This window comes from Dicentrarchus labrax, unplaced genomic scaffold (assembly GCF_905237075.1).
Source record: "Dicentrarchus labrax unplaced genomic scaffold, dlabrax2021, whole genome shotgun sequence".
NCBI lineage: Eukaryota > Metazoa > Chordata > Actinopteri > Moronidae > Dicentrarchus > Dicentrarchus labrax.
In genome coordinates this window covers 18,827,793-18,852,471 of record NW_026136708.1, presented here as the reverse complement: position 1 = coordinate 18,852,471, position 24,679 = coordinate 18,827,793, and the positions used below count along the sequence as shown (strand labels likewise).

At 41.7% G+C, this 24,679-nt stretch overlaps 1 protein-coding gene across 4 annotated transcripts in view; it reads right to left on the bottom strand.

Moving 5' to 3' along the window:
- The window catches only part of wasf1 (WASP family member 1), a 54,344-nt gene that overhangs the window by 22,135 nt on the left and 7,530 nt on the right, over positions 1 to 24,679 (bottom strand). For 3 of the 4 annotated variants that reach the window (XM_051408444.1, XM_051408441.1, XM_051408443.1), the window contains exons 2-3: positions 8,190 to 8,347; positions 6,544 to 6,678 (exon numbers count right to left, since the gene is read on the bottom strand). In XM_051408444.1, the coding sequence (XP_051264404.1) occupies positions 6,544 to 6,678; positions 8,190 to 8,322 (268 nt within the window). In that variant the 5' untranslated portion in view covers positions 8,323 to 8,347. The remainder of the gene's footprint in view (positions 1 to 6,543; positions 6,679 to 8,189; positions 8,348 to 24,679) is intronic. The other variant, XM_051408442.1, reaches the window with a different exon arrangement.

Genomic DNA, 24,679 nt, shown 5'->3' with positions numbered 1-24,679 from the left:
AGCCAAGGTTTGGTAAGTTAACACTCCCGGGGAGAGAAAGGAGGCCAGAGAGTGCAGGAGGGAGATAATAAAACTTCACAGACACAACAGATGGAGGGTCATGGAAACAGGGGATGAACAGAGACTGAAGGAGGAGGCACTAAAAAGTAAAACAAAGAGCAGAGGGAGACATGAAGGAAACATTCACAAGAAAAACAAGCAAGGAAATAGCAATAAGAAGAAGAAGAACAAGAATGGAATTGAGAAGCTGATGCATGAGACACATGGAGAGACAACGATACTTAAACATTAAAACATGCGAATAAAGAGTAGGAAGTGGTGCCAAGAGTGCAAGAGAGACAGTAAAAACACATCAAAACATACAGTATGACTTCTATGAGAAAAACAGAAAGGCATGAGTGAGGTATCCCACGGGAGTAGTGCAGTAACCTGAGAAGAGCCAGAGGGTGGATTAAGCTTCGAAGACACGGGGGAGAAACTGTAACAGCTATTTAAACAGCACACACACACACACACACACACACACACACACACACACACACACACACACACACACACACACACACACACACACACACACACACACACACACACACACACACACACACACACATACTGTATACAGTATATTATTCTACAGTAAACAGAAATAACCACAGGAGAAAACTGATATCTCACCTCTGGTATTGTTTGTACAGCAGTTTATCAAAATTAGCACTACATTTTCTATTCTGGGACTTACTGTTTGAGAATTCTATATACTTGCCCAATGTTTTGTTCTTTTTACTTCACTAAAACAGATATTTCATTGGAACAAATTGCTGAGCTCTGGGGAGCTATGGCGACATTGCTCCAACAAAGTTTGACAAAGTAAGAAACAAAAGGGGGCAGCTGAGACAGGCTGTAAACAAACAGCTTAGCCAGATGATCTATTTGAAGGTAAAACTGAAGTGTGTTGGTAATAACCCCTCATTATATACTGGAACTGCACACACAATTATGGTAAGTAGGCGGGTCAAAGATGAAACATATCTTTAAACTGTGATGACTGTTGATGAAGGACTGTTAACCATTTCTTTCAAACCTTTCAAATAAGTTTCATTAACTTGAAGGTTTGTCTAAAACTTTGATTTTTTAACTGCTAGTGTTTCGGGACTTATTTTTGGTGGCACTGCAGCATCTCGAGAGCAAGTAATTAACTTGGTGAGTACAATCTTATTATTAGTGACAGGAATAATGCCTGAAACTATGAAAATAAGACCCAAGTTGTAATACACCAAAATTATCCCTTTAGAATTTTATTCATGCTTGTAAATGAGAGTGCATCTGAATAACCTTCAGTTTCTAGATCAGCAGCATAAGAGGTAACTAATGCTAAGAGGGGGGGAGAATCAAAGCCAAAGCCACCGTGGCACGACAATTACACTGCCTGCAGTGATCACAGAGGAGAGAAATGCTAGGGATACGTAAGAGTAATGGTGAGATCTGAGAAGCTGAAGATTTTTCCAAGTTGAAGAAGATTAGAGAGGCTAAGGGATACAGATGTGGAAAAGAAGATATGAACATTAAAGTGATGCTTTGTTGATGCTGCAGTGATCCCTGTAGGGCATTTCACTTGTTGTGCCCTTTCCACAGGAAGGTCAAAGTCAAGGTTGAGAAAGTACACCTGGAGCTGACACCAACATTCTCCTCCTCACTGCTTACAAATGTACAGAAGAGATCTATAGAGAGGACTGTTACTGACAAATAAGCCCCTGCCAGGGTCAGAAGGAGCCACAGGCCAACCGGTGAGTCACAATTTGGTGTTGCTGAGTGCTGTATGTTAAGCAAAAGTGCTGTGTCCTGCTGCCCCCAAAGCATTTAGGGAGAGTACAGGGCTGTCAGATGGTGTGACAAGTATGTGCAAACGCGACAAAAACGAGAGAGGCAGTGCAGAAGTACGTGTCAGGATGCATTTGATGCAGAGTGAGGTGGCTATAAACCTCTGCCAAGCAGCACTGAGCACTGAGGGAGGCACGCTAATCAATGTGGGCACAAGGCGTGCGCACACGAACGTGCACACACACGAACGTGCACACGCACCCACACACCCACACAGACACACACACACAGTGGATCAGTCAAACACACACACAGATGGATATCTTAACATGATGTTCTACATCCTAATTACCAAATGTCACTTATTCAGCTGAACTACCAATTACACCCATTTAGAGAAGACATTTAGCTAATGAGAAAAATGTGAGTGTACGCGTATGGGAGTGAATGAGTGAGCTTAGTGAGAGGTTCTAAGTGTGTGTGTGTGTGTGTGTGTGTGTGTGTGTGTGTGCGCGCATGTATGTGTCAGGTCGAGCACCAGGTGCAGCAGCAGCCTCTGATCTCAGCCTGTGAAGCTTCTTATCAGTAAGCGAGTGGTGCATGGTTTATCTCTCTCTCTCATATCTTTCTCTTAGACAGATAGCATCTAGCCAAAACACCCTCGACCAAAGAGAGGTGAGGAAGTTCTTGTCTCTCTCTCTCTCACACACACAAACACACACACCTCCTTTAGCTTCCCTCAAACTTTCAGGCAAATGATTTTCCCTCTTCCCACTTTTCATCCCCTCCCTCATAGTGATGCAGACCTACACACAACCACTGAAGATAAGAAAAGGCATAGGCCAGGCTGTCTTTTAGCATGCAGGCAGAGCTCTCTCTTCTGTTGTACTTCAATGCAAATGTTGCCCTATATTTCCCCTCATGCCTGCTTACTCATGCAGCCCTGAATCACTCTTTCCTCTCTCAGACTCCATCCTTTTCCAACCTTTCCGTCTTTCTCTCGTTTATTGTTTGTCCTTTCTTTAATTTTGTCCTCTTCCTCTCCTAGAATCTGTCTGAATGTTCTCCATCTTGCACTGACACTGTGCAATCCTGTGTTGTGGGTGAAACAGAACGACAAAACCTACTTATTCTGCCTTTAACCAAAAGACAGAGAGAGATAAAGTGGATGGAGATAAGGAGAGGTATGTAGTAGTGCCAGAGAAAATACGAGTCATGGAGGGTTAACAAGCACTAGAAGACAAAAACCAAGGAAAAAGAGAGACGTAAATACTGAAAGATCAAGATGTCATGTGAGAGAAACGGAGACCAGAAAAGAAAATTGGCAATAGACGACGAAGAAGAAACCTCTTATGGATTATAGAAAGAGAGACATAGAGTACATAAAGAAACAGTTAGAGCCCAGAGGGACCTAGGGTGGCTTTGTGGCCTTCCATAATGGCCTGCAGCCAGTGCAGTGATATAACGGGGCCATTAAATAGGGGATACAGGCCATTAGTTTGGCTGGCTAGAGTGATAGGGGGGAGAGAGCCTGACAGCACACAAATAGCATCCATGCAAGATGGAGGGCGAGCAGAGATCAATCAGAGAGATGGGAGTGAGCTTGGGAGGACAACAAAGACAGAGCAGGTGTGTGTGTGTGTGTGTGTGTGTGTGTGTGTGTGTGTGTGTGTCAGGGTGCGGTCAGGAGGAAGAGGAGAGGGGAGTGTAAAGGGCAAAGTGAGGGATGAAACCCTTTAAAGGCTTCAGGGTATGTAGGGTGTGGGCAAGGTTGAGTGTGTGTGTGCATACGTGTTTATCAGATTAAATGTGCATACATTTATGTCACGATGAAGCACTTTTGACCTCAGCCGCTGCACCACCAATGACACTGCATACATCACTCTGGCCACCCCTCCATCTCCCCAACCTTCAGCCAAACATCTTTCATGCCATCCACCATAATGCACTGTGCGTCCTTATGCTTTGGATTGATAACACATAATTTACTTCATTGTGTCTGTCCGGCAATCCGGCTGGTGACCCCACTGCTCACTTGCAGTGATTATTCTACTAATGATCTAACTGTAATATTCTTTAAATTATACAGTAACAATGAAGGGGTGGATGACCATTTTATATTTTATTGTTGTCAATAATAATAATAATAATAATAATCAAAACCTATACTGTATGATGTTTTAGGGTTTACTAAATAGTAAAACAACACAATTTTTTCAAATTAAAGTTTTAATTGATGTTACAATCATGAAATCAAACTTTTAAAAATAAATAAAGAATATTTAACAAATACCAACAATGATATCAAAATAATATATCATTTTTATATGATAATTACTGCAATATTCATTATATGCATCCTCCATCGCCATGAAAAAGTAAATATCAAATATAAACCATAACTTGGCTGTGAATCAGAAACCATTTCTGCAGCAATTTGCTTTCAAGATATTATAATTTGATCTACATTTTGAAGTTGAATACAGTGTAATCTGTTGGTCAACAAATGTTCTCAGGTCATTAAGGTTTTTTTTAAAGTATGTCAAAAAAGCTTGCAGGGGATTTTGTGAATAGTATCTATAAAATAATTGTGTGCTCCACTCTTCTCCATCCTACCCGACCCCATCCTCCTATCTTTATCCCTCTATAGTCCGGATTTATGTCGCCATCCCTGCCTGCACTCATTCCCACTCTCCTCCTCTCATGCCGACCACAGACCCACAGAGACAATTACAAGGCAAGTCGTGTGATTGTGCTAAAAGCATACACTTTAAACTGTGTACAGCAATGTGTGTTTGAGAGTGTCGGGGTAAAGACAGGGTGGGGGTGGGGATGAAGGGTGGCATTTACGGGAAACAAACCACTCCCACAACTGTCCATCTTTCTGTCACATTTAACTGACCTCTCTCCTTGAAGTTTTGGCAGTCAACACATACCACTACACTACCTTGCCATTATAGTCATTGGATTTTACAAATCTTACATGAATAATGGTCTGGAAGTAGAGTGGGTTTTTCCATCTGTAAGACAACTTCATTTGGTTATACATGAATACGGAGGAGTTGAACTGAGTGGGAAATCTGTGTAACCTGCAGAGGAGGCCATTCCAACCTGGCCCAGAAAATTCTGCGGTACAATCCTTTTACACTCCACTGCTTTTGCTGCAGTGCCCTGTATTATGCACCCATCCCTCTATCCTTCCATCTTTCGTACTCTCCACACACTTAAACTGCAACTGAGCTGATCCTTATCCACTGACTCTCAAGCCAGTACTTCAGGCTAAAAGGGGGAAAGTCGGGCTTATTTATGAAGGGAGATAAAACCAAGGACCACATGGACACAAAATCATTCACAATCTGTGTCCAAACACAGAAACGTCACATGAATATTAACAAGTAGCCTTATGCCAAAATGATATACAAATACCAGCTTTGTTGTTACTTGGGTATTTCCTCAAGCAAATCTATAGATGTGTATCTAATAAGATAAATGTTAATATCTGATCCTCTGCAGGCTAAGATAGTGTGAGCCTTGTGTGTGTGAGACAAAGAGTGTGTCAGTGTTTGCCCTTCAACCTCTGAAGGATAACATGGACTCACTTACCAGCTGAGACACCCTGCACAACAGACGTCCACAATTGGATCCTACACAATTATTCAATTAGCCTGGCTACAGTCCGTGGACATGGTGAGGGGAAAGGGTGGTTAGAGGAAGAAAAAATGGCTGAAAGGAGAGGAGGAAGGGGGAAGGTGGAGGGAGAGGAGAGGTAATATGGGGGAAGCCTCTGGTGGGGGATACAGTGGAGGATAGAACAAAACGGGAGATTATGTGAACAATCTGAGAAATCTGGATCTGGAAGGGTCCGTTCCTTGATTGTGTTCAAAGCACAAACCCATGATTCTGCAAAAACTAAGAAACAATTTATTGCCTTGTAAAAGGGTATCAAAGCACATGCTTGCATTCACAGAAAACCCATAAGCAGCAAGTACAGCCCAGTGAGCATTTTACTGTCTCCGTGTCAGTGACAAGGAAGCAGTAACAGTAGCATTGTGCAAAGCTGTAAACACACCGCTGGCCCATGGGAAATCGATACGGTGCCTTGGAGCATGGTATTACACCGCTGTGATTCTCTCCCTTTTTACTTTGCACCCACTGCACTCTCCTCTAGCTATCCTGTCATCCTGCCTCCCCTCCTTCAGGATAACCTGGCTTACCCGACAGTCCTGCCGATTATCGCACTCCTTTTTATTATTGCTCACCACAGATAGAGACTGACCATAGATCCAATTTCTCCTCACAAAGAGGAGACATTTAGTGGGTAAACGAGCATTTGGCCAAAGTGAAACTCAGACAGAATGTTTGTGATAGGGGCCGGGGTTTGTACCATTGTGTTGTGAAAAATTACACTGTCTCTTCGCTGCCTGTTCCTTTAATAACAGCTATTAACACTTGAAGGGAGGGTGGGCAGATGAACTCCATCACACAGCTGACACACACGGACACTGTCAAAGGCAGATTCAACAACTGCACATTCAATTTGGGACAGTAACAGAAACACAGGTAAAACTGAAGAGGTGAAGGTGTGATTGAAGGAAAGACAGAGGGAGAGTGCATGGCTAAGTGTGTTTGTTTTTGTGTGTGTGTTGTGTGTGTGTGTGTGTGTGTGTGTGTGTGTGTGTGTGTGTGTGTGTGTGTGTGTGTGTGTGTGGTTACAAGACTCACATTCCTCTTCTTTGGGGTCCAGCTGTGTGACACTGATGGAGAGGCGGTCAACGCGCTCCTGCAGGGAGTTGACCCGGAAAGAGAAGGTGTGGGCCTCATTGAACAGCTCTCCAAACAGGTCCTCTGCATATTTACCTGCACAAACACACACACACAGACGGGCAGAGAATGTGTTTTTTAAACTTTATTTCACACTTTAAAGCACTCAACTAAAAGAATGAACAAAGTGTTGAAATGGAAACAAAGTGTAGAATGATTGAATATATTTATTTTAAAGACATTTGTAATTCTATATGCATGAGAAAATTGTACCTGCTGTTCATAAGTGTCATTTCACTTCAGCTGTTACTTATGTTTTACATTAACAGCCTCTGGAGACTTCTACAACACTTAGGTCCTTCTGTTTAAAACGGGAACTAAAATACTTCTGTCATACACATTCACAGCAAACTAGAAGTGCTGTTCTTTCTCTGTGTCAAGCATCATAGCCTTAAAGACAAGTGCAACTGAGACATGGAGAAATGCTGTGTCAGTGGTGACTGGAAATCTACAGGGAGGACTGTTCTGATGGAGATGTGAGTGCTAGGGATGTTTTACCAAAGACAGCTGTGTGATACCAGACGCAGATTAAACTGAAGAGGAAAACCTTCAGTGAGTATTGCAGTTTCTGTCTGGCTAAATGTTGGCAATAACTTCCAATATCACAAACCACTTCCTTCATGAACTGAATAAGGCTTTTTTGGCCTACATAAATCTGTGTAGATTTATGACATAGCCCATGAGTCATGACCATACGGTGCAATATGCAATCTGTATTTTCTCACCCTTCCCAGCAAAAGCTTTAGCTTAGAACTACCAAACTGAAACATAATAAAGCATGTTTATAGATTTGTATATAGCAAAGAATGCCAAAGATTTCTCACTATTACAATAATGTGAAACATTGTGCATTAGGATGATTTTATATTTTAGCTTACTTTTATCCAAATATCTTCTGCTTCAGGAATGAGGCACTGGATTCATAAGATCTGTTTTTGGAACATTTATGTTGTTAAAATTGGTTTAAAAAAAAAATGAAGCTTAGTTTTAGATCTACTTTGGCTTAATAAATAGTTCACTACTAAATTAACAAAGTTTTTGGGCTGACCCCTAATTATACAAGAAGCTACTGTGTCGACTCGCATTTTGTCAGTTCAATCGTTTCTTTTTTAGCTGCGTCACTGTACGCGGAGCAGAGCAGGAGCAACAGCATGGCAGGCTGCAGACTTAACAAACCAAGTCTTAAATGTCATAACCACAAAACTAATTGTGATGGAGGAAGAGAAGAGTAATGGAAACAGAAAGCAGCACAAGGCAGGGCAGCGTGACTTGGCAGCTCCAACACTCAGCTCCGGTGCTGGCTGCCCGTGAAGTCGGCTAAACTACTTTTGAACCTAGCGCTGGAACATCCTCTTCTGCTGCCGTCCACTGGGCATGGGAGGTGAATGGGTAGTTGTATTGAAGAAAAGACATCAGTGATAAAGTTGAGTGTATAAAAAGGAAAAATATCAATAGATAACAAAAAGCACGAATCGATGAACCACAAGCAGATGACAAATTAATATACCAAATGTGTGTATATGTGTGTGTGTGTCTGTGCTACTGACTGAGGCTGCTGAGCTGGCGAATAACGTTGGCCAAGGAGATGTTAGTCACACACTCCAGCTCATTCTTGATGTTCCTTGGCAGCACCGTGTGGCACAGGTGCCTGGGCTCGATGGTGCGCTTCACCAGCGGCATCCTTCTGCTGCGACACCACTACCTACTGGAGAAGGGTGGAGGGGGACAGGACAGAGGTGGGGAGAAGGGGAATAAAGGCACAATTCTAGTTACAGACTGAAATCAGATTTTGCTGATTTGCTACAACACTAACAGAAGAACCCAATAGAAGACACAAATAGAAACAAGAAAATACTTGTTTCACTGATTGTTTTGTTAACACAGCACCAGAATTATCACAACACAGCAATGGAGAGAAAAACATTAGCATAAGGGAGGTTCAGATGACAGAACATGATGTGAGTTAAGGGGTAAAAAGGGCACGTGGAGAGGGAATACAATGTCAGAAATACAGTTAAATAGGATCCTGGAGGAATAAAAAATGCAACAGAATAGCAGGGAAGTAATTTTTTCACATTGCTAACAGTCATGTTGCCTCATCTCTTTAACTGACTTGGCGCTGTCTTGTCCTTTTCATCATGCATAACCAGGGCTAACAAACCTCAGCACTTTCTCTGCCCACTCAGCCATGCTAATGGTAGTAACGTTGGGCTGCTTAGACCCAATTCTCCTCCATTCACACCAAAAACAAGGATTACTGCCCAAAACCACAGAAGACAATTATCCAGAACCAGAATATTTTTACAGAAATCATATTGGGGTGCACTTAATGGACCTACTTGCACTCAATACACTTGATGCAACTACCCAGAATGTTTAGAATGACAATGCTTCCATAAAGCAAGTATGCTTCCCATGTTCACCATCTTCATTTAACATTTTCTAATAAGTCTTAAGCAGAAAGTACAGCTGAAGTTGGTGGGAATGTCATTAGTTTTGCCAGTATTTGAATAAAAATAAATATAAATCATAAAAAAATTAAGGACAGATCAATAAAACTGTATAACTTTTACAAGATCCTTTTTTTCAAGTTATAACCAGATATTTTTCCTGTTATTACAGAATTATCTCGTTATTATACCGATACCAAGTTGGTGTTTTTTTTTTTACAAGAAACGTTTCTAAGTTGGTATCTTGTAATAACAAGACACTCAGATCGAGAGATTGTAGGGCAGAGGGCAAAACACCATCTACTAGTACAACTCCCTCTTTGACAACATCAGTCAATCATGCTTACAACACCTAGCTTGTTTTCAATTAGAGTTAGTGTGCGCAATGATGTGGAAATCAGGTGCTCAGCTGGACCAACTGACTGATTGGGCTTGACACTGATAAGGCCTCGTTAAAGCACTGATTAAACTTTAATTGACGTCTGGTACTTTTAATACCCCGCTGTATTCTTAGAGGTGTTGCTGTCACTGAGGAATAAACATGATTATTGACCGTATCCATAAAAATGTAGGGCAAGGAAGGCTATTCTAGGAAGTGGCCCAGCTATGGATGGTTAGAGGGGAGAGAGAGGGAGCCCAGTAAAAGGCTTTGTTGAGGTGATTCATCTTGGAAGCGTCTTAAACGGGGGCAAAAATGCCCATACAAGGAAAGAATGAGAATGTGCACCTCTCTGAGCCATTGTTAAAGTGGTCTGAATGAGAGGTGCGGGCGATGTTACTGCGACACAAACCGAAACACAGCTCCAAAATCCCTGCCCACTTCTGAAATAACAAGACATCCTCTCAACTCTTTAGAGGTTTTTATTTCCTCCCACAGTCTCTCCATCACACACACACACACACACACACACACACACACACACACACACACACACACACACACACACACACACACACACACACACACACACACACACACACACACACACACACACACACACACACACACACACACACACACACACACACACACACACACCCTTCTGATTGGGAACACCACTCGACCCAATGTGCACTGACATTTTCCACAATCTCCGGAAGTCTTAGTAATGGAGGCCTAACCCTGAGTGACCACTCACCATGGTAGAGGTGTAAACTCTACACTCTATGGTGTAAATGTGTTGACCTTCAACATTCAGGCCCAACAATACTCAGTGTAGTCTTTGTGCTACGCTAAGTTAGTCAGCTGCTGGCAGCATCAATCTTGGAATCTATCTCTCGTCTTTCTTTAATGTACATCAATTTTAACTAATTTTAGCATTATTCATATCTCCTTTAAGTAGAGTTGCATTGCCCCTTCTCACAATCTTTATCCCAACTCTCAGAGCATAAACATTCTGCCCCTCTTTAAACTATCCCTTGCTTTTAGATTACTGTGGATTTAATCAATAAGGCATTTATTTATCTTTATTCAGCTCATCGGTTTACTTTATGGGAACAGTAAGTGGGGTACAGTTGTACGGAGAGACTGATTAAAAGAGAGGAAAAAAAATTTAAATCAGTCAATCATAACTGTTTATTTCTCTCTTTTTTGCCATGCATGCAAACTAGCTTATTCAACACAAACATACAGAGACACACACACACACACACACACACACACACACACACACACACACACACACACACACACACACACACACACACACACACACACACACACACACACACACACACACACACAGATGATGACAAATGCATCTGCCAGGCAAGTTCACGCTGTTTTTGTTATCCCCCCCGCCCCTTCCCTATGCCCATCTCTCTTTCTTCAAGGCTTCTCTCCTCTCGCGTCTCCCCATAAAGGTATGTGTTGTCCTCTTAACAACCTTCCTCCTACCTACTGGGTCATAAGAGTTATTTCTGAGAATGACGGAGAACAGGTTTGTCTAAAGGATGGGATAAAAAAACAGTGATGGAAAATAAGGCTTTCTGATTGCAGTGAAAGAAAACTGACACAGACACAACAATGTTAGGTAGAGGTGGGACAAAAACAGGCAGCCTATTTGCAATAGTAATACCTTTATCTTTATATGACTTATATATAAAATCTTGGGAAATGGCAGAGAGACGCAGATATAACAGGGAAAATGATGCCATTATATACAAAGCCGCAGTAGTTGAAAGAGAATCATCATTCACTCCTCACCTCTAAGCCCCATAACATAAAAGCACATAGAAATAGGTGTTAAGTGATGGTATTGATTCTGCCAGCTTGGGCTCCTCAGGATTGATTCTGGTTTTGAAATATAGCTTTTTAAAAATTACCAAAATGTTATGAGTTTCCACGTTTTAAATTCGTCAACAGCATGCTAAAATCAATTAGGAAACTCCCTTCTCTGTTATCTAGCCAAGTTCTTGTTTGTTTATAAACGGCAACAAAAGGAAGCAAGAAGAGTTGTGTCCTCAACTGTGTTATGGGGTAATTCTAGTTTTCCATCACTGTTTTGGTCCCTGCTGTGGATCTAGTGCGTGCAAGCAAGATTGTTTCTTTGCATTATGTATCAGAAAAACATTCATTTAGGATGATATCGCTTTTCCATTGCAGTATCATAGGCTCAATTACATTCTCTTGATATTTGTTGACACATCATTAGTGAGAAAGCACGGTTAACTTGCCTTGCCTTTCAAAACATTCCTCATACGGCCTCGGCACAGCACATACGCGTTTGTGTGTGTGATTTATGACTGCAGCATACGTTTGCTGCCTTGCTGATTGGACATAAGTTAACTCAAGACTGCTGTCCACAGGAGGAAAGATTTTCTCTGCACAGAGGCACACACAAGCACTCGCTACTGTAAGTGCACACACGTACATGCTGCATTTGTCCACTGAGGTTTCCATACCATACTATGACATGATGACATATGACAGCACTGCACCCATGAGCATAGTATATATATCTCATGGGTTCCCATGAGAAATCTCTTACACATCATCTTGGTTTTGACAGAGAGAGAAAAAGAAAATGAAATGCAGGGCAAGAAACTGGAGGACACCAAAGTCAAACCTATTAAAATTTACAAAACCATGTGGAATCACAATGCAGGGATGTTGTCGGCCATGCAGGGACAACATGGGCAAAGGGGCTTAACAAGCAACACAAAAGTAGTTAATGGGAAATCAGTAAAGAAAAGATTTACTCCACAAAGAGTGCTTTACCACTGAGTAAATACAGGATGTTCATCATGAATAGTTAATGTCAAGGCTTATTTATCCCATGTGGAAGATCCATAATAATAGTTGTCTGATTATGTTGGAGAAAAATATTATTAAAAGTGACAACATGTGCCTTGTTGAAGTTATTCAGCATGAGTTCTGGTGCGATATTTAACTTTAAAGTGAGAGAGATTTAGGAGACGAATTGAAGAGAGGATTTCCAGCAGAATAGATGGTGTAGCGGGCGTACTGTGACAAGAAGTAAATTATAAAGATGTTATGTTTTTGAATCATATTTCCTAAAACTGCAGAGAAATTAATTACTTATAGGTTACTAGTTAGGAAGACAGCTGACTGAGATGTTGATATGAGGTGAACAAATATTCTATTTAGAGCTAGTAGTCAAGCTGTGTGAATTATCTGGTGAGTGTTACTGGAAAAGAGGCTTTTCAGAACAACCCAGATAAAGTTGAGTGCATCACACTTGATACACAATGTTTCAAACAATGTGTGTAAAGGGTTTGTAGCAATGTAAATGTAGTAAAAGTGTAAAATTTTACCAAATATTCACCAAATACTTTCCCCACATACCAAATTTTCTGCTGTATTGTTATGTACTTTCTCTGACCTGTCTAACACACCAGGTCTGGGGAGCAAAAACGACCAAACTTCCATGTCCACTGTGCTCACTTTTAAAGACCACAGTAAAGTTCAATATACTGCTGGCTGGGTAGAAACTCTTATAGTTTGGCTATTTTATAATTATTCTTGCCAGAATAACAAGCAGTTCTAGTTAAAGGTCATTCTGGTCAGTGACCTCAATGGTATCCAGCTGATATTCCACAAAGGGGTAAAGGCGTACGAGACACTGATGGGTGCCTAGTGATTACTCTTCAGATTTCTGTCTATTCAGCACAATAGTGGCTCCATGAAAGAATGGATGTAGATGACAGAACGGACACTGAGAAAATTAAACTTTCCCCTTTTCAATTTGATCCTGATTTAATGAACAAGACAGCTGAAAGATCTTGGTGAGAGAACTGAGGTTTGCCAATACATTTCCTTCCTTGTGCCCTTAGTTTCCCTTTCCTCGTTCACTGACTGTGCCTTGCCAGTTTAATAGACAGGGGCCACTGCAATTATCAAATAATCAAGGATGATCACTGCACAAATAAATATTTCACATACCTGCAGTTTTCCTTCCTTTTCCTTCTTTTATGTTTCTTTTAGTCTATAGGCTAACCAGATTTATTTCTCTCTGTACACCCCTTTCCACTGTCCTCCTACTTTTATGGTCCATACATCTTGGGTGGTGCTTCCCGCTGTCACCTATCACCATGGCAACGGCTGCAGTGGGATGTCATTGGTCACTTTATAATATCCCACGAGAGGCAAAGCCAAAGACAGTGGACAAAAGGAGAGCAGAACGGGTGAAGGGAGGAATGCACGCGCTAAGATCTGGGTGATGTGTCAAAACAGTGATAGCAATTGATAAATGAATGTAATAAGAGAGAGAGAATAAGAGGGAGATCAGGGATTGCTCACCTATTGTGTACGAGCACAAAGCAGGATGAGGGACGACACGTGCCAGTGGAGAGCATGGGGGCCTCCACTGGTGCGGGTCATTGCACACGGGACAATATGTCCAACTAGAGGCTCTAAGGAATCTTAATGGAGCATTTACTCACTCACACTGCTACACAATGTAGCTGAGGACGCCTCAATATGGAGCAGGTCAAGGGCCTTTCATTTGGAGGGCTTGGTAGAGCCACCAGATCCTTGATACACCATCAGTTTCAATTTGATACACACACAAGCACACACAGAGTCATACAAAAGCAACCAGTGTTTCTTGGAGCGATTTCTTTGCAAATTAAGGAAAGAAGGGGTGATTAATTTTACAGAGAAAGCATAAACAAATGAGAAGCAGACAGCCCTATCAGACATGAATAGGAACTACAGTACATATCAAAAAACAACTAATATCCAGCAGAGATGCAATTTTGTGAGCGTGTTCGCCATCACATTCGCTGGTCCTGTGAACGGGAGAATCACAAGAAGAGAGGGGGACGAGAGAAACCAGCTAGCAGTAAACTAGCAAGGGAGCTGGTAGGAATTGAAATGAAAGCGCCCCAGCCTTTTGAAACAAGAGAGATCTCATCATCAAGTGATGTAAAATTCATGGTCTGAACAGTTAGTCAAGCTGATTTTCTCTCTGAATCACCATGAAACAGAATCCAACACGAAGCACAGATTATGAGTCTGGTTCTAAACCAGGGCTCACATACTGAGTGCAGGGCTTCTGTAGGGTTCCCAAAGTTAAATTTAAGTATTTTTTAGGCCTTTTTAATACCACATAGAAAGCCAATTAATACCAGTTTCACTATCCTACCATCCTAATGATTAAACTAATTCAATTAATGTGACCTCAACCAGGATAAATGTCAGAAAATGGATGGACAGGTAATTTGAGTTCATCTACTTTTATGCTAAAATCGACACTTGCCCCTTATGAGATGGTACACCGTCGGCGGTGGTGACCACACCTCCAAAAAAAGGATGTAACAGCTCTCTGGGTGCATAATCTTCTTTCATAATAGCCCACAATCTGACATTACTGCCTGCAGAAGGCAAGAGAGGAACAAAATACTTTTAAATACCTTTCTTGGAGGAAAGTGTTTTTTCAGTCTTTTACAGATCTGCAGAAACCTCTGAGTGCTGTCACAAACTACACAATAAAAGCACCTGCAGGAGCAACAATTACAAGTGTTGCAAAAGACCAATGTGTGCATCAAGAACATGCCCTTAGTAATACAATCCTTCAAGGGAAGTTACTCAGGGTCTTAAAATTAAGCCTTAAAACTAATTAATTCACAATAATGTGCTGCTCTCTCCCTAAAACCCCTCCTCAAAGCCAACTCAAAGATGGCTGCTTTCTCTATGTCAAATTGGCCTGAACATTTTGTCCTTTTTCCAGTGTTTCTGGGAACTCGTGCACTACAACTGTGGAGTTGGGTTCTTCCTACATTATAAACAGCTGCGGACATAAAATCACAGACATCTAATCAGGGAAACTGGCAGAGCCACAGCAGCCAATGGCAGAGGGAGCAGAGATCACACTGGCAAAGCTTACCAGCAGCTGGTTTAAATCAGTAATCCAGATATGCAGTGCAGGACAGCTACCGCAGCTCATTTTCCAAAAAAAACAAAGGAGGGAAGAAAAAAAAAGTACACTGTCAAACTCAAAACTTATCAAGGAGACCATTGTGTCCCTCAGCTGGTTAAGAAGACTTTTTCTTTGTGACTGCGGAGGCTCAACAGGAAAAATTATCTGGCTCATCATTTTTGTTATTCTAATGAGGCAGCTATGAATTTTTAAATGCTATTTGTTCTTTTATTTTCTCTCTCATTAGCACATAAGGCACATTTTTTTCTTTATTCCCTTAAAAAACAGCTCAAATGGCCAGACACCTTTCATCACTTATTTTACAACAATAAAATGCTGACTTTGCAGTCTTCCTGTGGCTACAACTTATATCAGATGTCACAAGGAAGTTAGAAAAGACAGATGTTTTGGACTCCCTGATAACTGGAAAGGAAGAAGGTCTAATGATAAACTCAATATCGATCAAGCTTTATCAGATCTCCCACCTCACTCAGGCACTTCCACTACGCCTGAGCTGTGCAGAGCGTAGAAAGGGTCAGAATGCTTTAGGCAAGGTGCTGCTCTGATGCTCCAACAGCATCTAAAATCACCACCTCCCTTTTTGACGTTGGAATTGGGTGGCTGTCAATGGCAGCTTTTCAAGCCAACAACCCGACAAGCATGTCCACTTTGTGTAAATCAGCCAGGTTTTGCAATAGTAAGAAAGTAAGTGTTATAGGAATCTATCTCTCATTTCTTTGGTCACTTTTTGTACGTGCAAAGGAGTGCAACATACATGAATTCCTTCAAGGAAAGATTGTCCACATTAATTTGATCAGATCTTGCCTTTTTTTATGATGGCAGGCTTTCTGCCCCACCTTTAAGAGTGGCCATTCTGAACAGCTATAAGCACTTTTACTAGTTCATTTTGAGCATACCCCAGTCTTTGCTGCAGTTGGTGGGAACAGACTGTCACATCTGACAGTAGAGGAGAGCTGGTGCCTCTGTACAGAGAGAGGTCCCTGGTGCAGATGTGCAGAATGAAATAACATGCACAAACACACTGAACATGTTGCAATTCTCAGACAGCAACCCATGAGGTTGGAAGATGTTCTTAATAAAGATCTATGCAAATAGCAGGGCAATATTACTAAAATAACATCTCACACACACATACACATCAACCCCTCCATTTGAGACTACAACATCCCAGTTCCCCCATTCCCCCTCCTCACCCGTCACAGCACATCACGTTGGCAGAGCATATCATGGCATGTGTGTCTTCCTGCCAATTAAAATTCTGTACCAGCCGGCGCCCCTTCAGCGGTGAGATGACACCTTGCAGGCCCTCACCAGTGAGGTGCTATAAACACACAAACACACACACACACATACACACACATACAGACCTCTTGCTGGTGCTGAAAATACACCTGCAGCACTACTGCTGTCAGGTTGGGCTCAGACAGCTATGCTAACTAGGTTTGCTGGTAGTGGGAAACTTTACAGAGTGCTTGTGGCAAGGGATACGGGTACATAATAAACTTATTTCCTCGCCTCAATAACTCTGAATTTTTGACTGCACTGTATTTCTCATGATATTCTTTCTGACAATGTGTCTAACTTGCACATAAACAAAAAGGTGTTCTGTGAAGTCTGCTAACCTTTTTTCACACGGAAGACTTTCTATTTTGTTTTTTTCGGCACCTGAGCTCTGTAGTTTGAGCCCTTGAGTCTGTCCATGGCCATTTTTCATGTACATGATAGACAGTAAGCAGGGGTGTGAAGCAATGCAGTCATTTAGCGCTGTGCCCTGCCTCTCCTCTTGACACAGCCAGCACTGATCAAAGTGAGCAACCTGGCATGCTGGCACTCGGATGGTACTCAGGTACTCAGATGGCACGGGTCCATTGGCTGGCTGGCTGTAAACAAGTTTCAGGAGTTGCCTCAGACAACAAGAAAACAAGTATCAGCTGAAGACAGCTGAAAATGCTAAATCACAGTCCCTGGCTGGTTTATTTTCTCTCTCTCTATTATCTATATTTCATTCAAAATTAAGAATGTGGCAAAAGAGAAATAAGATAGAAATTCTTGTTGTCTGTTTTCCTTCCTGCCGCTCTTTGAAGAAGATGGCAAAGAATCAAAGCTTTCCATTCACCAAATATGTTCTGTGTGTATATAAAGAAATCACTGTGACTCAACAGTGGCTGTCTGTCCACTATACTTTACATTCAGAGCATGATCAATGATGAACCTTATACAGAGTGAGTAGTTGGACACAGCCCACATTGTGTTTTGTTACCACGAGCTTAGATTGCTTGAGACATTCATTTAGCAAACATGCTTTATCCCACTGTAGACGTGCACAACTAAATATTCATAGACGTCTGTGTGCCAACATCAATGAGTAGAGTGTCTGATGAACAAACAGACTCAAAGAAGTTTATTTGCTGACTGCACGGAAACCCACTGGTATGAATAATGAAAGCCTGCTGCTCAATAATAAATGTCTGCATGTGCGCACTGTGCAGCTGCGCTTGTTTGGCCTGTGAGGGAAATTTCATTATACGAACTCCCATGCTAGATGTGAAGGAGATGCACACAAATTAACCACTGCAGCAACCCCTGTCAGCTCGAACAACAGAAAACACTACCAGAAAAGAAAATTCCCCCCCAAAAAACAAGCACATAATGCATACTCACAAGCCCAAGGCAGAGTGCTATTCAAAGCAGCCAACAAGCTTGCTAGGAGGGTAACACACTTAAACAAAGTGGACATTCCCACCAAATGAAACTTGCACCATTCTATTCATTGCGTCCCCTCATCTGGTAGTCAAAAGAAATTGGACAAGAACACACAATTGTGCTTTGTCACACAAGCTGGGCCCAGTCTCTCCAGCTTCATAATACCACAGGTGACTGTGTGTTGTGTGTGTGTGTGTGTGTGTGTGTGTGTGTGTGTGTGTGTGTGTGTGTGTGTGTGTGTGTGTGTATCTCTCTGAATGAAAATGAAGCGTTATAAGTCTCAAGAATATAGACCTCATGGTTCTGATGCATGTTAAAAAAAAAGTTTGCAAGCTCCTGTGCAGAGATGGAAGTTGTCCAGAGCTTTGTGGGAAAAAGTACACCAGAGAGAGAAAGAGACAAAGGGAAAGAGAGAGAGCGACAGCTTGAGGCACGTTAAAAAAAGACAAAAAAGCAGCGTGGGTGGAATCAGGGGAAATGGGAGAGAGAGAGAGAGACCATCTTCTCTCACTGAAATCAATGCCGGAGTCCACACCAGGGGCTCTGTGTTTCAGCGCGGATAGGCAGGAGAGGCTGGATAACGAATGAGAGAGGCTTTCTGTGGGTGAGAGGGAGCTAATTCTTCATTGATACTGCAATTTTTCAATATATTGCAACACAGTGGGTATTGTGATTCAATACTGTACAAGGTAATAAGATGTACTGTTTCACATCCGTCAGACTGCTGTAAATATCCCAGAGGGGGGCATGTCAAAAGCAATTACACTTTGACTGTAAAGACACATGAATCACAGGATATGGCACCCTGCTTTTCCACATTTGAAGTGCCCTTCAAGCACTCACCTTTTTTATTTTCATCATTTCATCACCCTTTTATCAATCTACAGAGTTCTGGTGAGAAGGCGCAAATTCAGCACACTGGATGAATTGTTCTTCTATCAGTTTCCTTTGATCTACATCTAAAAATACGTCATGGTCAGAGAATAAAAGCAGAGTGGTTTTAAAGTCTGGTGATATAGCTCCGAGGCAAAGTGTATTTCAGTCTCTCATGCACCACTGCGTCTTAGACAAAAGAGAAAATGTGTAAACACAGGCAAAAAAAACACAAAACTGTTAAATCTTTCACTTTAAAAGGTGATGACCATATCCTGGACACTTTTAATAGTAACAGACTGGTACTTATTACCTTTTCTTTCCACTGTACATTGTCATGTGTTATTAATTCCAAACTTAATACATTAGGACTTATATTTAATTTCTTTAACATTAAAACAATCATTGCCTTAAGAGATGATAAATGTCAAATTTCAGGATCCAGTCTGTGGAAATGTTAAAATGCTTAATTTATTTGTCAACCATGAAACTTACCAACGGAACGATTTAAAAACAACACAACATCACTTTTTTGCTACAACACATTGCAAGAGTAGGGATTTTTTCCTACAAGGAAAATTATTTTGAAACTTTCCACATTTTTACATGCTGAAACTATCAAAACCAAAATCTATGCTTATGTCAAAATCTAGGCATGATGGCTGCACCATGAAAGCCACCACGTTCCACAAAAACAATGCCAATAGAGCAGGGGCAATTACACCCCAACAGCAGATTAAACAACCCATTCACAACCATTCAGTGAGCAGAGTGGAATTTGGCAGTGGCTGAAAGGTAGACAAGTGAGGACGAGAGACAAGAGGGAAAGCTGGGAGAATTTTGTGGGATAAATTGGACCGATCAGACAGTGCCCAGGGCAGCTGTGCAAACCTCTCAAAGGCTGTCTCTTGAGTTTGTGTGCAATGACACAGTCTGTGTCAGTGCATGAGAGATGGTTCTGGGAATAAAGTGCTGGAAGACCAGGGTGGTGATGGTTAGTAAAGATGCCCTTGCTGTGAGGAGGCCTGAGGCAGTGCCAGTGGGTACAGAACCGCGGGACTGACCACTGGGACGACACCAAGTTCCCGTTTGATCAAGTCTTAAATGATTCAGCTACACTCAGCTAGAGATAACTTTTTCTAATGAGAGCAAGCACGGTATAAGTTGTATTTGAATATACTGCCCATTGTAGCCCATCACAGATTTTTATGCCAATTATGCTCATGATAAATATAAAAATAATGTTAAATTGGTCGATATTTCTTTTTTAATATTTTTTTCAACATGAACATAAACGTTTTTCAAAGGATCCTTTAAGTTTGGTAGTATTGTGACATATAATATACTTTTTACTGTTGAAAAATACATTTAAAAAACTTCTTCGACATTTTCTAAATCAATTCAAATACATAATTGGCATTTCTGTACAATTTATTGTATTGGCTGCCATATACACCAATACAAGAATATCTATGTGATATGTCAATATCTGCTGATATACAGCATAACCATTTAAAAAGGAAATAACAACTATATCACTATCATTTAATGAAAGATGTCCTAAAATGATTAATTCCATGGATAGCATTTCTATTAAGATTTTGGGTAAAACCTTTCAAACTACAAACATTGCTGTCTTTTTTGCCAAATACTGGATATTTTAGACATTTTGGAACCAACTCTACACATATCACACACACACACACACACACACTTTGGCACACATGCTGAGAGCGATAGGTGGTGCCACAGTGGCAGGCAAGTAGGCAGCGGTTGGTCACTGTCCTTAGGGCCTTCTTTCCATCTATAGAAACATCATGCTCATAAGGGGTCAAAAGGTCAGCTGCAGGCATCATGTGACCTGTGTCTCATCCCCCCCCCCCCCACACACACACACAAACCCTCCACTCTCCACCCACACATATTCCTGACAGCTATGCTTAAAAATGCCACGACCAGGCAAAATGGTGGGTGAACATTTTCTGCATACAAATGGAAGAAGAGCCAGGGTGGGAGGAAAGAATGAATCTCTTCGGTGTGAAGAGGGCTAAAGAAGACAAAATGTGGTCTAACAGTCTTGTATTAACAGCACTATAGAAGATTGACTCAATTAAGGCCTCCGCTATCCACTTACTCTGCCATTATATTGAACAATGATAAAGACACTGAAAGTCACAGTGCCTGCCAGGCAGTTTTTCTAAGGACTGGAATGAGATTTTTGGGACTGAGGTTGTCTGCATCTATCTGATTCTATACGCTATATTTAGATTGAGAGTACTGTATATGCGAATCGAGAGGATCAAAATCAAGACAGGAGACACGTTCCTCCATCCACATCAGTCTACAAAGGTCTGATCATTAGATCCAGCCCAATGCAGTGTCTTATCTCTGGTGAAGGTGATATGGGTGAAAATGGGACAGAAGATGGAGAAAAAAAGCCCCTCTCACTCCCTTTTCTCCCTCTTGTCACCAGCCATTGTAAGGCTCTCTGCAGGTCTCCAATTGACACATCCTGAAAGGGAAGCAAATCCAATTCTTCCTGCAGGTACAAAGCCTCTCGCTCGCCCTATTCTCTCCCCTTGTTTGCCTCTTTTTTTCCCTCTCTTATCAGTGGGCATATTTCAAGCCCAGAGCCTTCTCTTAAGTATTAAGTGATGCTGGTGTGTGCATGAGTGTGAGCATAGGAGAGAGCCAGAATCCGCAGTAGTTGTTATCACTGCTCCCACACGATTCCTTTTTATCTATCCTGGTCAGTCAGACTTTGGCTTGCCTGTCGTCCCCCTCATCACTGCGCCCCTGTGTGTGTGTGTGTGTATGAGGATATCTGACTCATCATGCCCTTGTCAGTCACAGTCACTGTTGCATCGCTCGCCATCCAAGAGCTTTCTCGGTCTTGCTGCAATTAGATAAACACCTACTCGGCTTGCTCACAGTCCACCTCTTCCTGTTCCCCGCACAGGAGAGCCCTTCACCACACAAGCTACTGAAGTAGCTCCAGATACGTGTCCGATTCAGATACTTTGCCTCTAATTAACTGAGTTGTTACACTATTCATGATTCAGAACTCAAATCTCTAACTACTCTTCACTAAAACTTCTTTAAGAGTAATTTTTGACACCAATCAAGGACAAAAAAAAACGTGCAAAACGCCTCTTCACTAAACACTTGTGGAGTTGAACTGGGGACGATGCAGTTATGTGGTATATGACTTAAAGAACCAGCGTGTAGGACTTAGTGGCATCTAGCGATGAGGTTGCAGATTGCAACCATTTAAATACAGCTCAGCCTTCCAAGCATGTTGGAGACTAGCACTAAATCCTCCTACATGTCACTAGACCTTAGACCTAGACTCCCGCAAGAGCATCAACCTTGCTTGAACATTGAGGCAAAACTTGATAAACAAAGCAGCATTATGATACATCTGAAGCCCAAAAAGTAAGTGTGTAAATGTTGATGGCAGTGATAAGGTCAGTTACTCTTCTACAATAAGAGCACTGATGGTAATTTATTGAAATATGTCAACAAATCTTCAGTCTATCCAACAATGTGGCTATTAGACAACCTGGATTAAATGAAGAGGCAAAGTAATGAAACTGCAAAGATTTTCTGACTTTTCATGATCTGCATTTGGAAAATTTAATTTAAAGCTCTAGGCAACATCTGCCCTGGCGAACAACTACCCCATTCCTTCTGCTTCCTTTATTCCACAGTAATGTTACCTTTGTTTGAACTCAGCGTAGATCTGCATTAAAAAATCTTGTCTAGCCCCACTACTATCTAAGACATAATGTTGACCGCAGAACTGGCAGTCGTCATTAGCCTCATTGGGAGCAGTCAGCACTGACTATGCAGCTCTGGCTTATGTAAAGTAGGACAAAGGAAGAAGGAGAATATGGTATATAGACACATAATAACGGAGCGATACAGAGGAAAACAGAGACAGAGAGAATAAACACACAGGGAGCTAGTAAAAGAGTAATGGACAGCGAGACAGATGGAAAAAGAAGAGGCTCTGCAGCAGCAGTCTCAGCAGTGGGGCCAGGCCTGTCTGTCAGCACCTATCTGTCCTCTTGAGGCTTAGCTACGCAAGCCACGCTCTTGCCTCAAGTCGCCAGTAACATTTATATGACCACACACACAATGGTGAAATGACCTTTGACCTTATCCTACACCGCAGGATGGACCCATGTGAGCCGCTAATTTGCTGTTCATCTGGAGGAGGACGGTTTTCCTCCAGGCAGCTCACGCCAAGCTCATTTAACTCCAAATGCTCATCTTGGCATTTAGCCAGCTAGGTCTGATAAAGACACACATACACACACATTTGCATGATAGGGTAGTTTAGTGTGTTACCCTTAATGACATCGTGCTTCATATATCTTAAGTCATAGTCTGCAGTTCACAAAGGGAGAGTGTTGGGGTTAATCGAAATCGTTCACATAATTTAAAGATCAGAGACACCCCAGCCCCGTCAGCCCCCGGCGGCATCTTAGTTTGCCGAGGGATCCAAACAAGCCTCGAATAACATCACCTGCCAAACGACAGCCTCGTTAATACTGCAGTCCATCTGCTGCTGTTCACAGGATTCATGCTGCACTTCTTTCACAGCTCACCGTGGTATGTGTGTATAGATGTTTGTGTGTTTTGTACACACACACACTTCTGGGACTGCCTCGAAATAATAATTAGTCACCAGCAAAGGCGGTTTTCTAGATGGTGTTATTGAATTTAAATATATACCTGTCATATCAATAGATCAATAAGAAGGCAGGAAACTTTCAAATGTTTGGTGTATGAATTCTGGCTGCTATAAAAGCTGTATCACACAATATAAAGTCTCTTTTTATTTACTACCCTTCAGGGTGGACAAAGCACATCTGTAGCACATAGGCAGTCAGGGACAGATTTACTGAGACTTTTTCCTCCTTGTTTCAGATTTCTATTTCAGATTCTGCCCTGAGAGATGTCTGTGTTATTTATCAAACAGGTGCACCAGTCTGCACACCTGTCATCGTGTCATCTGAGGTGCACCCTGCATGTAGAGAGTGAAGTGCACCTCTCTCCTCATGCACTGATGGAAGGCCTGAGCAGATAACACGTAAAAGTTAGTGTGGTTGATTGAGCACTGTCAATCAAAGGATCAAGGACAGGAGCTACATAGAAAAGAAAAGCAGAGCATACATAGTTCATAGTAGACAAGGTCTACACTACTAGCTACACACCTACAGAGCCACTGCATGCAAGTATAACAACACCTAGTAGATTCACAATTCAGCCTTAAATTGAAATTTATATATGCTTAAAACACACGGCAACCTCCGTGGCTGGCAAATGAAGCCAACACAGAAGTAACCAAAACTGCAGTTCCTCGAACAGCCACTTGAGACTGACTACAGTAGTGAGTCAGTCTCCATAATCCCCATTTAAAAATGTCCAACACACACAACAGCCTGGTACAAAAAACAGTTTCGGTCTCTCAATTCCCTGGTCATGACAATGAGGGGTGAGTTTTAATAAAGCTCACCTGTTTAAATTATATTAAGGCTTAAAGTTATGCATAATTAAGGGAATGACTGCTTTGAGTGACAGGCGGGTGCCATCAACAGG